The sequence below is a fragment of the Hypomesus nipponensis genome, chromosome 8 (assembly GCF_054491055.1).
Source record: "Hypomesus nipponensis isolate SF chromosome 8, ASM5449105v1, whole genome shotgun sequence".
Lineage (NCBI taxonomy): Eukaryota > Metazoa > Chordata > Actinopteri > Osmeriformes > Osmeridae > Hypomesus > Hypomesus nipponensis.
The window spans coordinates 5,392,606-5,407,367 of NC_140368.1; the positions used below are offsets into that span (position 1 = coordinate 5,392,606).

At 45.7% G+C, this 14,762-nt stretch overlaps 1 protein-coding gene across 2 annotated transcripts; it reads right to left on the reverse strand.

Moving 5' to 3' along the window:
• Positions 1-1,061: 1,061 nt before the first annotated feature.
• dipk1c (divergent protein kinase domain 1C) lies at positions 1,062-13,330 on the reverse strand. 2 transcript variants are annotated; one of them, XM_084703849.1, is made up of 6 exons: positions 12,327-12,348; positions 7,244-7,341; positions 5,478-5,759; positions 4,849-5,343; positions 2,995-3,159; positions 1,062-1,535 (listed from the first exon to the last, which is right to left on the reverse strand). In XM_084703849.1, the coding sequence occupies exons 3-6, from the start codon at positions 5,721-5,723 to the stop codon at positions 1,254-1,256; spliced, it is 1,188 nt and encodes a 395-aa protein (XP_084559975.1). In that variant the 5' UTR covers positions 5,724-5,759; positions 7,244-7,341; positions 12,327-12,348; the 3' UTR covers positions 1,062-1,253. The 2 variants fall into 2 exon arrangements, with proteins under 2 accessions (XP_084559975.1, XP_084559974.1); XM_084703848.1 differs by lacking the exon at positions 7,244-7,341 and having other exon boundaries at positions 12,327-13,330.
• Positions 13,331-14,762: the final 1,432 nt, after the last annotated feature.

The following is a 14,762-nucleotide window of genomic DNA, read 5'->3' on the forward strand; positions in this document are numbered from 1 at the left end:
ACTGTGTGTGTGTGTGTCACTGTGTGTGTGTGTGTCACTGGTCTGTGTCTACACCGTTACTGTATAAAACAACAGATATCTAGGGAGAAAGAAGACAGATGTTTCAAACTTGCTCCATTTTCAGATCTCTTCCATCCATCTTAGATCCATCTTCCTCTCTCTGTCAGTATAACGTCTGGAGCTACACTACACAGATTCGGATGTTAATGAAGCATACAACCAACGGAAGACCTTTTTTCCAGACCCTACCTCCCCCACATTAATTCTAGAATGTTTAAATGTTACTTAATCTTCCGCTAGGTCAACATTTAAACACTTGTTACACGTCTCGTTTCTTACGACAGAGGAGAGTGGCATTTTCACTGTTTACTGTCAGGGTAGGAGGCCTATAAATCAGGCCCTGACGCCAGCTTTATGATGCTGCTGGTATCAATGTTTAGGTCTGGCTGGACACTGAGTCACTGGCACAGTTATTACTGGAGAGGGCATCTGAATGTCACAGCACAGAAAAACACTCCTTTTACACAGGGGGTTTATTCTGTCCTTTCAAGCTGCCTCGTCCCCAGTGGATTGGTGTGATGTATCGACTCTTCCCACCCTGATGTTGTCACACAGATTTTTTACAAGTGAAGCCTGGGACACAATGAAAAATGCTGCTTTTTGTTCACCTTGAGGTAGGGCGCAGAGCACAGTGCAGGCATTTGGTGCAGAGGCAAAGGACACAACCAGAGTGTTTGAAGAACATAGCACACTGTTTTGTGTACAATGCATTTTAGTTTAACTCAAAAAGAAGGCCCTAATTCAGACCAGAATGCCCCCTCTGACTGCTGCTGTTTCGCCATGCATTGCTCCTCCTGCTGAGCTCGTGATACGTGTTAATGCTTCCCCTCTGCTGAGGGGTTCTGTTCAGACCCTCTCCTGTGTTGGGAAGGTCCATCTGGCCCTGATCTACTGGATGCTAACTAACTCCAGAACAGAAGGAGAGAAGAGAGAAATCTACGCACCAAACTATTGACAAGTTCTTTGGAAGTATGTATTTATTCAAGTTAACTGTACAAAGCTATTTTCTAGATTAACTTAAATATCTGCACTCCGATAACTAAAGCCTATCACATTGTGGTACAACGTTCAAATGATCTTAGTGAGTCTTCAGCCTGCGACTGATGTGGCATAACATGACTTGACCTTCTTCATAGTCTCTGCAGTTGGATAAAACACCAGTCACCAAGGCACCAGTGACCAAGGCACCAGTCTCAGAAGTTTAACGACGTGTGAGCGTGGCCTGTCCTTTCTGTTGCCCCGCCTTCCTCTGTGACTCTACCCTCTTTGAGGAGACGTGTCAGGATGTCATGAAGACGCTGTTCGACGTCTAGGCTCCGCCTCTCCCCTCTCTGCTCCTCTTCTTCTTCCTCTCCTCGGTCGCTTTCGGAGCACTCCTGCACTGCCTTCTGCAACTCTACCTGCAGGGGAAGCCCTGCTTTAGCCCCGAGCAGAGTGGGAGAGAACCACGGCCTGAAGATCTTCTCACAGATCACCTGGAGGATGAACGGGAGAGGGTGGGAGGTGACGTGGAGGGGGTAGGAGGACAGGAGAGAAGTCATCGTCAGTCATATTCTCATCACAAAAGCAGAAGCCTACTGACAAACAATACTGACCCTCATCTGTCTCCTTGACCCTCCTCAGCCTTTTCTCACCCCCTCCTCACTCTCCCTACTCGTCCCTCGGCAATAAAGGAACAAAGCCCCTCCATTGTCCCCATGCGTCAAGAACAATAAAGAGAGACCGGAGTCACTAGGGGTAGCAATAAGTGATCTGGAGGTCTCCATATCCCACAAGACACCTGGGGCCTTCAAGAGGGCCCGAGGGTGTCATGGGAAAACATCAACATCCCCATACTCTGCCAGTCTTCGACTTTTCCTTCCCTCCCCTTCTCTTCTCCTGTCTTTCATCAACATCAATATGGTCAGTCTGGAAATTACTCTCCATCTTTCTTCTCTCCTCATCTTCTCTCTCCTGTCTCCTCCACTCTACCTTTCCTGTCTTCTCCACAGCATCCGGATGCCGGTGACAACCAGCCACACCAGCCTGTTGATTGGCTACCTCGTATCTACCTCAAAGGCCAGGTGCTGAGTTGTGATTGGTGTGTTGGCCAGACAGTGATGATGTTGAGAAGGTCATTGTCATCTAACCTGCCCTCCTCCCCCCTCCCCAAACTCTCCTGTTACCATTGTGTTTAGAACCCGTCTGTGTTCTGTGGCCATCAGGGTTCTCTCAGGGGCTGGGTGCTGAGTTGCCAGAGAAGCAGGAGGATGGTGATGATACTGACTTGTCTATAAAGGCCTGGCCTTCAGTCTCCAATTACCATTGTGCTTCAGAACCCTTATCTAGGGGACGGGGATGGATCTCAGGCAGACCGGCAGGCAGGTTACCAGAGGTGCTGACAGTGAGAGAAACTCTAGCTAACTGAGGGATCGAACCCCAGTCTCCTCCTCGCCAAGGGGTTGAGCGTTCACCATCGGACCAAAAAGGCACGAAAGAGGTTTGCGGAGATTTACACAGTAGTGCTGCCTTCTCAAGAACCTTTATGGTCCATGACCTGTATGGGTATTGTATGGTCTGTGCTCAGAGTGTCCTTTGTGTTATCTTACATATTAACATTCCCCTCCTGCTCCCAGCTCTGTAATTAAACTGTGAGAGGAATTATCTGGAGGACTATAAATCCTGAGCACAGACGTTGCCAAGCAGCTCGTTCATCATCTGCTGGTTGAATGTGGGCGTACATAAATAAACCTGATGAGGGATGTCAACTTGAGTTTAGAACAATAAGCTGGTTCTAATGCGCCCTGCAAGGACCGAAAATCGGACACAACACAAGCCCAAGAGTCTGCCATTAGACCAAGAGAACAACCTCACAGTCCCCATTACTGCACACAGATTCAGTATTGGCACCATCACCCTCAACACTACGTAGGTTTGGAAACCCTCCTCAGGTACCTGCAGGTTGCTGTTCATCCGACGCCGGCTGCAGCGTTTCTTTCTCAGGTCGCAGCGTGATGCACAGTCAAAGAAGTTACAGTCGTCCTGGCTACTGCAGTTCTGGTCTAACAGGTCTTTCATCTTGGGCTCAAAGAAGGCCATGTCCACGTCAATGGCGACAACCTGTGGGCAGGTGAATGAGAGATATTTTGAAATGTTATAATTGAAAACAGACTCATTGAAACACCAACAATTATTGCATGAATTAGACTTAACTGAGTTTGTGGTGTATTTTCATATTGTTCAAAATTATAGCCTATATGTAGATATTATAGAAGTGCAATTATTTATATGCTGTATTATTTGTATAACTGTTTACATTTATTACATTTAACATTTTATGGTAGGAAGGATGGTGGAGTGTTCATAATTTAACTAGACTTTTTGCTCCGTTCCTACTTAGACGTTGCTCTCTGAAGGACGAGTATTTATGGAGATCATGGTAGAACACGTCAGAACATAAATCTAACTATTTGACAGCTTCTGCGCTACTGATCTCTGTGATCAAGGAGAAACCCACAGTTCGGATTTAGAATAATTTGAATCATATTAAAGAAACTGAGAGTTTTGAAGTTAGAATATAAATACAGGAAAAATATTAAATCTTTTTGGATCAGGATCAGGGATATGTCAAATATGTTTCCCAACAAAGTGCCCTTCGATTAAATGTAGTTAAAAAATTAATTGTTTTATAATCCCATAAAATATTCCATGGAAACATAAATTAGAATAACACAGAGCATAGACTATTATTAAACATAAAAATAGGCCTATACACGATTTTTCTGTATTTCCTATATACAAATCATAATTCAATTAAACATTATCTGGTATGTTGTATTTGCATTATTCTATTGATATGAAATAGTTTACGGATATATTCTATTAGGTTTATTGTTTTAAAAGTTGAATAAATATTATGTCGAGAGACAACGGGCCTATGGTTTTATCTTAATGCCGTCTTTGTTCGTGTTTCTAGAGCTTTCCGGTATAAGCCAGGAGGTTTATTGAACCACGGAGTGAACTCAGTCATACAGTAATTTAATTCAGACCGTGTCAAACCGAAAACCCGGCCAAAAACACCACAGCTGATCTAAAAATGTTTCTCTTTATTCACTCTTTCGTAGAAGGAACACCAAATCATGAAGCTCAAAGTTACATATTTGACGCGAGAGACATGTCAATTTGCTGAAAATAGATATCGTCCGAACATGTATCGTAACGACGCAGACTAACAAAATAACAAAGCTCGTGTTTGTTTACATAAAAAATTGATTTGGCACAGTGCTTTTGTTTCCATTGGTTTGTTTCCAACAGATCCAGATATCAAAGATAGTTGACATTCTGAATTATATCACCGTCGCCGTGATAATACGGTGCATATCAATCATATTTTCTCTAAAGCAGAATCTATGAATCTAAAAAAAAAAATTCAGAGAAACTTGAATAACTACTCCATACAGCTGACAAGGTTGTAAAGGTGCATGTCCTAAGACTCACTTCTGTTTCTGCTAGACAGATGGCGAGGTGAAAGAGACCATCTTTGCTGTCACAAACATGTCTACATGTCCTTCTGATCATAAGCATATTTAATCTTCTGAAGTTCTTTCAACCAGTATATTGATGTTTCTTTCTGTTATATAAATCACCATTCAACACATTCTACAATGCTAGCTAACTTCTATCTCCTGTCATTGTTTTCCCAATCAAAGAACACCAGAATAGTCTTCTATATTGTTCTTCCAATACAGTAGACTATGGAGGTTTGGAAATAGAGGTTCTGTATAGCAAAAACAAACACACTCCACTCACAGTGAGGTCCTTCCTGATGGCAAAGTTTTCCGGCTTGATGTCACACAAGTGCAGCCTGTGTGTGAAGTCATGGTCAAAGTGCCACACCATGTCCAGAAAGCTCAGCGCTATCCTGTGAATCATCTCCCTGGCCCTCCACCTTCCCCCAGACCCAAGACCTCCAGATAGGGGGCTTTCCCCGGCGACAGACACCTCCTCCAGAGGAAAGATGTTCTGGTCCCAGGCATGTCCTGCCCACAGGTACTCGAGCGCGTAGAAGTGTCCACAGGAGCCCGTAACCATGGCCACGTGGGGGGTGAGATCCTGGAGCACACGGAGAATGGTGTACTCCTCCTGCTGTAGCAGAGACCACAGGGAGGCCAGCTCTGCCTGGCTGTATGACCGCACGCCTGCTCCTCCTGCTCCTCCTCCTACGACATTTCCAACAACTCCTCTCCCTGCTGCTGCTCCTCCAAATCCTTGGCTCAACAGGTTCTCCAGGGAAGAGTTACCAACCTGAGGATGAGAGAGGTCATGGTTTCTGAAGGCCTAAACACACAAAGTCTATATTTATTTAATAAAAAGTATTTTCCTCCTGGCTGAAATACAAACATTTTAATATAAAATGGAGAATATAACAGCCTATTGACCTCCAGACCGAGGGAGTTCTTGATCTCCAGGGTGGCGTAGAAGACCATGTCCAGGGGAGAGAGCTCCTCTCCAGGCTCCTGGTACTCCAGCAGTCCCAGGGGCTCATAGGAAGAGAAGTTCTCCAGTTTGGACTTCAGAACCACGGGAGAACCATTCCATCGGGCTTCGATCACCTTCTTCCCGTTCTCATAGTAGAGGCAGCGCTGGTAGGACACGCGGCTGTGCACACACAGATCTTCACACATGTCCCCCGTCAGGGTTCCCTCCCGGTACTCCTCGCACTGGACACACGCACACATGCACACAGTACCCAGACATTTAAAACAGGTACTCCATACTTTTTTTAAATTGAACCCTAACCATAAAAAATGTGATGGATCTTGAACATCAAAATTCTCTGGTGTAACAGTATCCAACTAGAAGGAAGAGAGAAGGGAAAAGAAGAGGGGAGGGGAGGAAGAGCTGTTCATTCCTCTGTTTTCATGTCCTCCTGAGTGAAAAGAGATGATGAGTTCACATCTCACCCTCCGTCTCTCCTGTTCCCATCAGCATGGATTAGAAAGGAAAGGTTATTCATCAAGACGTGTGTGTGTGTGTGTTAGAGATGGAGACTCTAGTCTGAGTCTCAAGCATGAGTTACACTTAAGTTGCAAATGAAATGATTTGGAATTGAACTGCCGCAGCATGCAGAGGGCTTGTGCCAAAAGAGACTTGATACTTGATTTAGACATGGCCCTGAAAGACTTGAGACTGGACTTGGACTACCTCAAAGACTTGATATCTGGTGTGTGTGTGTGTGTGTATGGAGTGTGTGTGTGTTTCTACGGAGTGTGTGTGGCCTGTTATTTTTGTCCGTGCTAGTGCGGTGATCCTCAACCAGAGGTCCTCTTTCATTAGTATTACCATGGAGATTAGCGTGTTCAAGTCCACCGTATCAACATTCCACAATGTAAACAGCTGTCAGCTGCAGTTAATCTGCGAGGATGGAGGGATGGTCACATTCTAGGCTGCATTCTATTCTCTAGAACATTATCTATTCTGTATTAGAGAGTATGTTCAGTGGTCTGACCTTCCTATCCATGGTGTGTTCTGATGGTTTGCCTGGGCTATGTTCAATGCTATAGCTGTGGGGACAGGATGTGTTCACAACTGAGATCTTGACTGTTGCATTAACACATTAGCTCTGAACAGGTGTCCCTTATTATCATCACTCACTAAGGTTTATTATCCTTTCTTCTCCTCCTCTCCCCCGGTCCTCTTCCCTCCTCTCCCCTCCCCTCCCCTCCTCTCCCCTCCTCCTCTATCACATAGTTGAAACGCTCACTGCTCCAGATGAAAGAATTAAGTGCCTCTCCTTATCTGTGTATGGGAGATAATTTGCCCCTTTCCTCCAGTAATAACTCCCTGGGCCTCTAATGGTTCTCCTGTCTCTCAGCCCCAGGGGCCCTGGGTCCCGGGTGCAGGGCCCCAAACGTCTGCCTCTCTCTCCTTCTCTCTCTTCCTCTCAGACTAGTCCAGGTGTTTCTTTATTTATTTATTTCACTCTCTTTTTTTCCTCACCATTTTTGGGTGCCTGCCAAGTTCCTCACATCCGTTTCAATTCCCTGGATTTCCCACACAGAGCATCCCATAATTGCAGCTGTTCTCAGCTTCTGTTCCCATGGTGACCTTCCCACCCCTGGGCCTGGTCAGTCAATGACATCATGATTGGCCGACCATATGTGTAGTGCTTAAACTGTATAGTACACTGTGTGTGTGCGTTTACTGTAATAGATGGGTAGATTTTTCCATCCTCAAGCAACTGTGAGAGTTTAACAGATTACGATCCCGATCATGCAGCTTCAGCTGGGCCTGTGTCATCTTCTGTCCGCAGGACCATAGAGAAAAGAGAGAGTTTGAAAAAACAACTGGAAAAAGTATATAAACGAACACTGTATTAGAACTCCAACATCCTCAAACACTGGCAGCCTGCCCTGCCAAACAAGGCTCACATACACATAGCTAATAACATGATGAAGTGCTCCAACAGCTCCAGCAGTGTTGGAGCAGCACTTCAAACTCACTGGTTGTTTTGCTTCTCCTTGTGTGCTTGTTTACGTTTTAAGCCTCTGCAAAAGTGACTTAAACCTCATCCATCAAAATGCCTGGAACACTCTTTAGTGGGCCAACGTTGTGAAGGAATGCAGAGAACATTCCTTAATCTGAATATCTAAAACATTAACCTTAAAAGGCACAATAAAATCACCAATGGCATTCCTGTGTTTGTGTGTGTGTGTGTGCGTGTGTGCGTTTTAAATCCTTGGGCCAGACAGGATTACATAGGAACGACACTCATATCTTTTTTCATGAGATGATAAGACGATAACACCAGTCTACCTTTCATAGTCCAACACCAAACAGTTTCCAGAAGAGTGGAGGAAAAGGGAAGGGGAGAGGAGAAGTTAGGAAAGGAGAAGGGAAAGAAACAAAACTAAAGGAAAGTAAATGAAAGGAGAGGAAAGGAGAGCTCTTGCAAGTGTTGGCATTTCTGGAATGTCTTGCTACAGTGGTCTTCGCTCAACTCGTTCTTACTGAAACTGCTCAGTTCTCTCTCACAAAGTATCAGTGAAACAAGGTCCAGACATGAACCACCACCCCCGACCCTCCACCCTTCATCTCCCCCTTTCGCCCTCAGGCAACGGTACACACACACTCTGACCCCACATTACACACACTCTATACACACAGAGCCATTACAGACAGCAACGGCTCAGTTAGGTCCAGCTCTCTGGTCAAGCTGGCCAAGCACCCAGAGCCGTGTGGAGCACCAAGGCTCTCCCTGCTTTCTGCCTGCTGGCTTCTGAGCCGTCTGTGGGCCAGTCCTAAACCGGCTACAGCACAACCCTGGTTGATGGAGAAGTTAAGAGTTCCCCCTCAGACACTGGTAAACTGAACTGTACAAACTACTGTAACCGTGGCAACGAGATAAAAGCCTTGACTCTAGAGTAACTTAAATCGGATTTTATTGTTTTCTTCTGACAGTGTTTAATAATGTGAGTATGTGCACCAGAAGACTTCATAGTAGGAACAATTGAAAACAAAATATACTGTAAGTCAATCAGTCCTATCAATCCAAAGAACCCCAAACCACCAAAATAACTAATCAACTGTGATAAGGGAATGTTCAAATTATTGTTTTTTAAAGACACAAATGCACATAGACATCAGTTGAATTCCCATTCATCTCTCCTTGGTGTTCCTCCACTCCCTCAGGTCACCATCTGTGTTGTGTGCATGGATAAAAGAATAAATAGCATGGATTTAGGCCTGGCGCATGCACACACACCTACATACACATACACTGACACACCTCCATGTGCACGCACACACACACACACACACATCTACACACATAAAGCCTTTTCAAAGACATCCTTTTCAATAGCTTCTTGTTGTTTTAAACATACCATAGTACTGTAGTTTCACAGCATTAGAATGATCAATTGGGGGTGTAGCTGTGTGTGTGTGTCGCAGGAAGGAAGGGTGGATTCCTGTTGTGACTTGGGGGGCTTGCAGCCCTCCCCTAAAACAGCCCTCCCCTAACACAGCCCTCTCCTAACACAGCCCTCCCCTAACACAGCCCTCCCCTAACACAGCCCTCTCCTAACACAGCCCTCCCCTATCACAGCCCTCTCCTAACACAGCCCTCCCCTAACACAGCCCTCCCCTAACACAGCCCTCTCCTAACACAGCCCTCTCCTAACACAGCCCTCCCCTAACACAGCCCTCCCCTAACACAGCCCTCTCCTAACACAGCCCTCCCCTATCACAGCCCTCCCCTAACACAGCCCTCCCCTAACACAGCCCTCTCCTAACACAGCCCTCCCCTAACACAGCCCTCTCCTAACACAGCCCTCTCCTAACACAGCTCTCCCCTAACACAGCCCTCCCCTAACACAGCCCTCCCCTAACACAGCCCTCTCCTAACACAGCCCTCCCCTAACACAGCCCTCCCCTAACACAGCCCTCTCCTAACACAGCCCTCCCCTATCACAGCCCTCTCCTAACACAGCCCTCCCCTAACACAGCCCTCCCCTAACACAGCCCTCTCCTAACACAGCCCTCTCCTAACACAGCCCTCCCCTAACACAGCCCTCCCCTAACACAGCCCTCCCCTAACACAGCCCTCCCCTATCACAGCCCTCCCCTAACACAGCCCTCCCCTAACACAGCCCTCCCCTAACACAGCCCTCTCCTAACACAGCCCTCCCCTAACACAGCCCTCTCCTAACACAGCCCTCTCCTAACACAGCTCTCCCCTAACACAGCCCTCCCCTAACACAGCCCTCCCCTAACACAGCCCTCTCCTAACACAGCCCTCCCCTAACACAGCCCTCCCCTAACACAGCCCTCTCCTAACACAGCCTTCCCCTAACACAGCCCTCCCCTAACACAGCCCTCCCCTATCACAGCCCTCTCCTAACACAGCCCTCCCCTAACACAGCCCTCTCCTAACACAGCCCCAGGGAACACACACATCACACTTGTCTGTACCCAAGCAACCATGCTGGCTGGTTGCCTGTCTTTAAGTCTGTTTGTTTGTGTCTGATTGTTCGTGTATTTGTGTTTTTCTTATCTATGAGACTAAACGTTTCTTTAAAGCAAAGTCTGGAAAGTATGTGGAGTGATTGTGGTTGTGGTTTACTGTCTCTCGCAGATTCTCTGCGTTCTCTCTTTGTCTCTGTTGAAGAGAATAATCTACGGTGTCATTATCTTCTGATGGATGTTTTCCAGGAGCTTTGTCCTCTCAGGTGACCTGTTCTGTAATGCACCCTGGGCTGTAGCTTACCAGCACTTCTGTCTTAAAGACGTCCCAACCAGCTCCCCTCAGTGAGAAACCCCTGCATTAAGAGTCGCTATAAATCCATTTGTTTATACAATAAATAAAATAAATGGCCATTTATTGTATAGGCCATTGAAATACAATCTGATGAATTCTCTATGACTTGTTTCTCCCCCAAGCCTGTGGTGAGCGTCTCCTGTTCCTCTCTGCCCCAGCGTGCTCCAATTGACGCCTCAAGTCAACTATTCTCTTACACTCCAAAACAATCTGAAGGAAGTTTGATTACTTGCCAAAATTCCATGCAGCTGATTTAGATAATTCTAACTCGTAGAGTGCTACCCCGTGAGGCAAAAGCTGTAATGTCAGGGCCAAGGTTTGATTCTTGGGTCCGGGCCATTTCCTGTATGTATTTTACTCTGTCTGTCCTTACTTTCGTGTCTCTTTCAATGTAAAAAAAAAAAAAAGACCCCCCAAAAATCAATTTTTAAACTGTTCCACGTGTTAGCCAATACTGTTTGGCTTCAGTGGGAAGAAGGACATTACAGTAGTTACATGGAAATATGACGCATCATCAACATATGTCTGATGGCCAATTATATTGACAAGGTCTGTACTTTTAGTTCCTTTTTCAGTTTCATAGGGTGTCACCTCTGCCAGGTCATGGTGTGATCTGACAGTGGGTTTAACCAGAGACAGAGGTCTGCATGATGATTCTAACATGCTCGCATTCTCTCTTGACAGTGTTTTGAAGGTTTTGACAGGTTCACCAGGGGGGAAACGTTTAAATGTTACACCCCTTTGTCCCCCTTGGGAGAATAGACTGTTCACAGGAAAACCACAAAAATACATCTTTGGTTTCTACCACGATTTGGACGCAGAATTAATAATAATAGTTTAATCCATTCTTGAGTCTATTACTTCCGCATGTCTGTCTCCAGGTGTCAAATAGTTCTGTAATAAGCGTTCATTGTTTTCACAAACAAGCTTATAGTTAATCAATCAAGTAAATTTAAAAAAAGAAATACAATAAATAAAATAACTTAAAATATTAAATAGGCTTTTAGAGTCAACTGTTTAATTAAACGTAAATACATATTTTGTAAAGTACTCTCAGTTCTTTAAAATCCCCAGTTCTGGATTTCCTGGAGAGTTTTTGCAGCCCACAAGTGTCTGTCTGAAATGTGGTTTCAACACACGCTCAGGAAACAGTGTAATCCCCTGGTCTCAAAGTGATATATAATAACATTACGAGGTTCTAATCCCAGGAAGTAGGACTGAGAGGAAAGGCTTTTGTTCCAGCAACAAAAACTCCTTTGAAGGTTTTGGTAACTGTTCTGACTCTCCACAACCTCTTACACATTTCTCTCTGTTTAAGAACATTCCAATCATATAGAACATGATCAGAAGACAAATTCAGTGTGGTACAGACAAAGGAAGACAAAGTTCCTATGTTTTTGTTCTTTTCTTCTCTCCAACTCAGTAGTTATTTTATTCCATCCGGCAGGGGATGGATGGCAAGTTTCACCAGAGGGCAACTGATGGTGCAGGTGAAGTAATACTGTTTTATTGTTTCCATCAGCTCCATTTAAGGTGTATTGAGACATGTTTAAATATATCATCCTTTAGATAAATAACTGCAGGGCAAGAGAGAATAACTCAGACTCAGATGACGGGAGAGAGAGAGTGTGTAATAGTTGGGCAGCATGGCAGAGTAGAGACCATAAGCCTTTAGAAAAACGATGAGATGAGATAGCTGGTGGATTGTATGGCTGCTCCGAGAAAATTGTTATTTAAGCAGATCAATCTTTTATTTAACAAGAAGACTTTATTTGACAAAGAAAGCCTTTCTAACCCAGAGGTGAACAGGAGAGGATTGAATAGGAGAAAAGAAGAGAGTAAAGGGGAGAAGAGAGTACAGAGGAGAAGAGGGGGTAGGGGGTGGGTGGGGGTGAGAGAAATTAGAGTTGATCAGTTAATCCATTCCCTAAGTAAATGATGTCATTAAATGATGTTATGGAGTTCCTACCAGTCGGTTCAGGATCCTCCTGCTCTTGTCATTGGTGCAGTAGTCAGAGAGGAGGGTCCTGTGGACCAGAACCAGGCCGTTGAGGAAGACCCAGGAGCCGAACCAGAGCAGAGCGAAGACCAGCGTGCTCCTCCGGCAGAGTCTGAGGCCCAGCCAGCGCAGCACACAGCCCCCCCACGCTCGACCCCATGTGGGGGGATCACCCATAGTCCTGTTTAGCTCCTGCAAACACCAGAACTACACTTCCCAGAACCAAAATCAAGACAGAAGATCCCGGTTTCCCATAGACGTTTGACCGTCAGAACTACATAACAGGTAACCCACTCCTCCAAATGTCCAAAATCCAGATTAAAAAAAATTCCATGTGCTGTCCAGGTCTGGCCCAGACCCTGGATCCCTCCAAATAGCCTGGTAAGTTCCTTTCTCCAACCCTGGCGCTCCCAGACCCAGGGTCAGACCCCTTCTTGCTTTGGCTGGAAGCCCCCTTTGGAAGCCTCCCTGTCGGGTTCGTCTCAGGACCAAGAGCTGGTGCTGCGGCCCTCAGCTGGAGCTCTCTGAGTCTGTGTTGGGAGGATCCATGTGAAGGTGATGGCCGTCGGGGGCTGAGCCACTGCTGCTGTAGCAAGTGCCGGGGGTCTCTGACCTGGGAACATGGAGCTCTGGTTACCCCTGCTCTGCCCCACTCCCTCCAGCGACATCACCATGCTGCCTGTCCCCCTCTGCCTGGTTGGCTCACTGGCTGGCTGCTACTGCTGCTGGTCTGGAGTCCCCACTGGAGTGTGGGGATGTGTGTGTGAGTGCGTGAGTGTGTGTGTGTGTGTGTCTGTGTGTGTCAGGCTCAGACTTGAGAGCTCAGCCCCATTCCGTTTCCTTCCTTTGTCAGTCTCCTAGAGCCCCCCCCACTTCATTTCTTCGTCTTTGTGTGTGTGGGTGTTTGTGTGTGTGTGTGTTCGTGTGTGTATGTGCATGTGTGTTGATTGAGCAGTGGAGAGAGAGAGCACAGCAAGCCTGTTCCAGTGACTGTTCTCAGTATTCTCTCTAACTGAAGACTCTCCCCTGCAGTTTGTGTCTCCTCCCCTTTACTCTCTCTCTCTCTCTCTCTCTCTCTCTCTCTCTCTCTCTCTCTCTCTCTCTCTCTCTCTCTCTCTCTCTCTCTATCTCACTCTCTCTCTCTCTCTCTCTCTCTCTCTCTCTCTCTGTCTCTCTCTCTCTCTCTCTCTCAGTCTCTTTCCCCCCTCCACCTTCTACTGTATCCTATATCTTTCAATCCCTCTCTGCCCCCTGCTATTTCTTTCGTTCTCTCACGCTTTTCTTACTTTTTTCCTCTTCTTTCCTCCGTCCCTCTTTACCCCCCTTTCTGTGTTGGATTTTTTTCTCCTGCCCCCCCCCCTCCTGTCGCCAAGACAACACTCTTTTCCATCGTTACCACGGCAGCAGTACTTTGCTGAAACACAGTTCCCTTGCAGCTGTACTGAGCACTGCCAACTTTCTATCTCCCATTCCCAGTGTTCCTTTCTCTTTCTATTTTTCTCTTGTACTATCTCTCTCACGCTAGTACTATTGAGTGAGTCCTCCACCCTGGTCCTGGCATGCTGATAATTGCCTTATGTATAAACGGCAATAAACATCTGGCAGAGAAAAAATAGTTGTGAATGAACCAGAACCTTGATGTAAAGCCTAATACAACTAAGATATCAGATGCATTTTTGGAAAGGTTAAATGTAAAATATTGAACTTTCTAATTTTAGATCTGAATTCTCAGGGGAGAATAATTGTGTCTCTCTTTCTCTCCCTCACTCACAGAGACACTGTCAGGTTTTTTCTTCGTGTGATTGTCTAAGCTATAGGGCAGATAGTGCCCAGAATACTTAATGACCTCTTCAGAACACAGCACAACAGAGCCAGACCGCAGCTGCCAGCCTAGCAAAGCGATCTGAATATTTATACTTGTACCGGGGAATTTTGTGTCATTTTAATTGCCAATTAAATAGTCTGGTGTAGGCCTACTTTAACGTGTCTGCTCAGAGATGGGGGGTGATCTGACGCTCTCATTAATACAGTCCTCTCATCGCAGATAGCGCACATATCTGAAATAGACCGACACGACTTTCAAACTGCTGCATGAGCAAATATTTTAAAAGGGGTTATGCGGCGATATTCCATCTCCTCTCCGCTGACCTTGAAACTTAAACTATTAAAAGTGAGAAGTTTGGAAAAATATCAAAGAGATCTCTGACCGCGTCATACCGGAAAGAATAAGAAAGTAACAACGCCATACATGCACGCTTATGAGTGGAAATAAAATACAGGCCCATGTATTGTATGCACACTGTTTATACATGTTCTGCTGACCATCAAATGTTTGCAGCTGTTGTACGTTAATAAGAGTAATTATTTTCTATTGGTAGGTTACTCTAATACACTGTGAAGCTACTC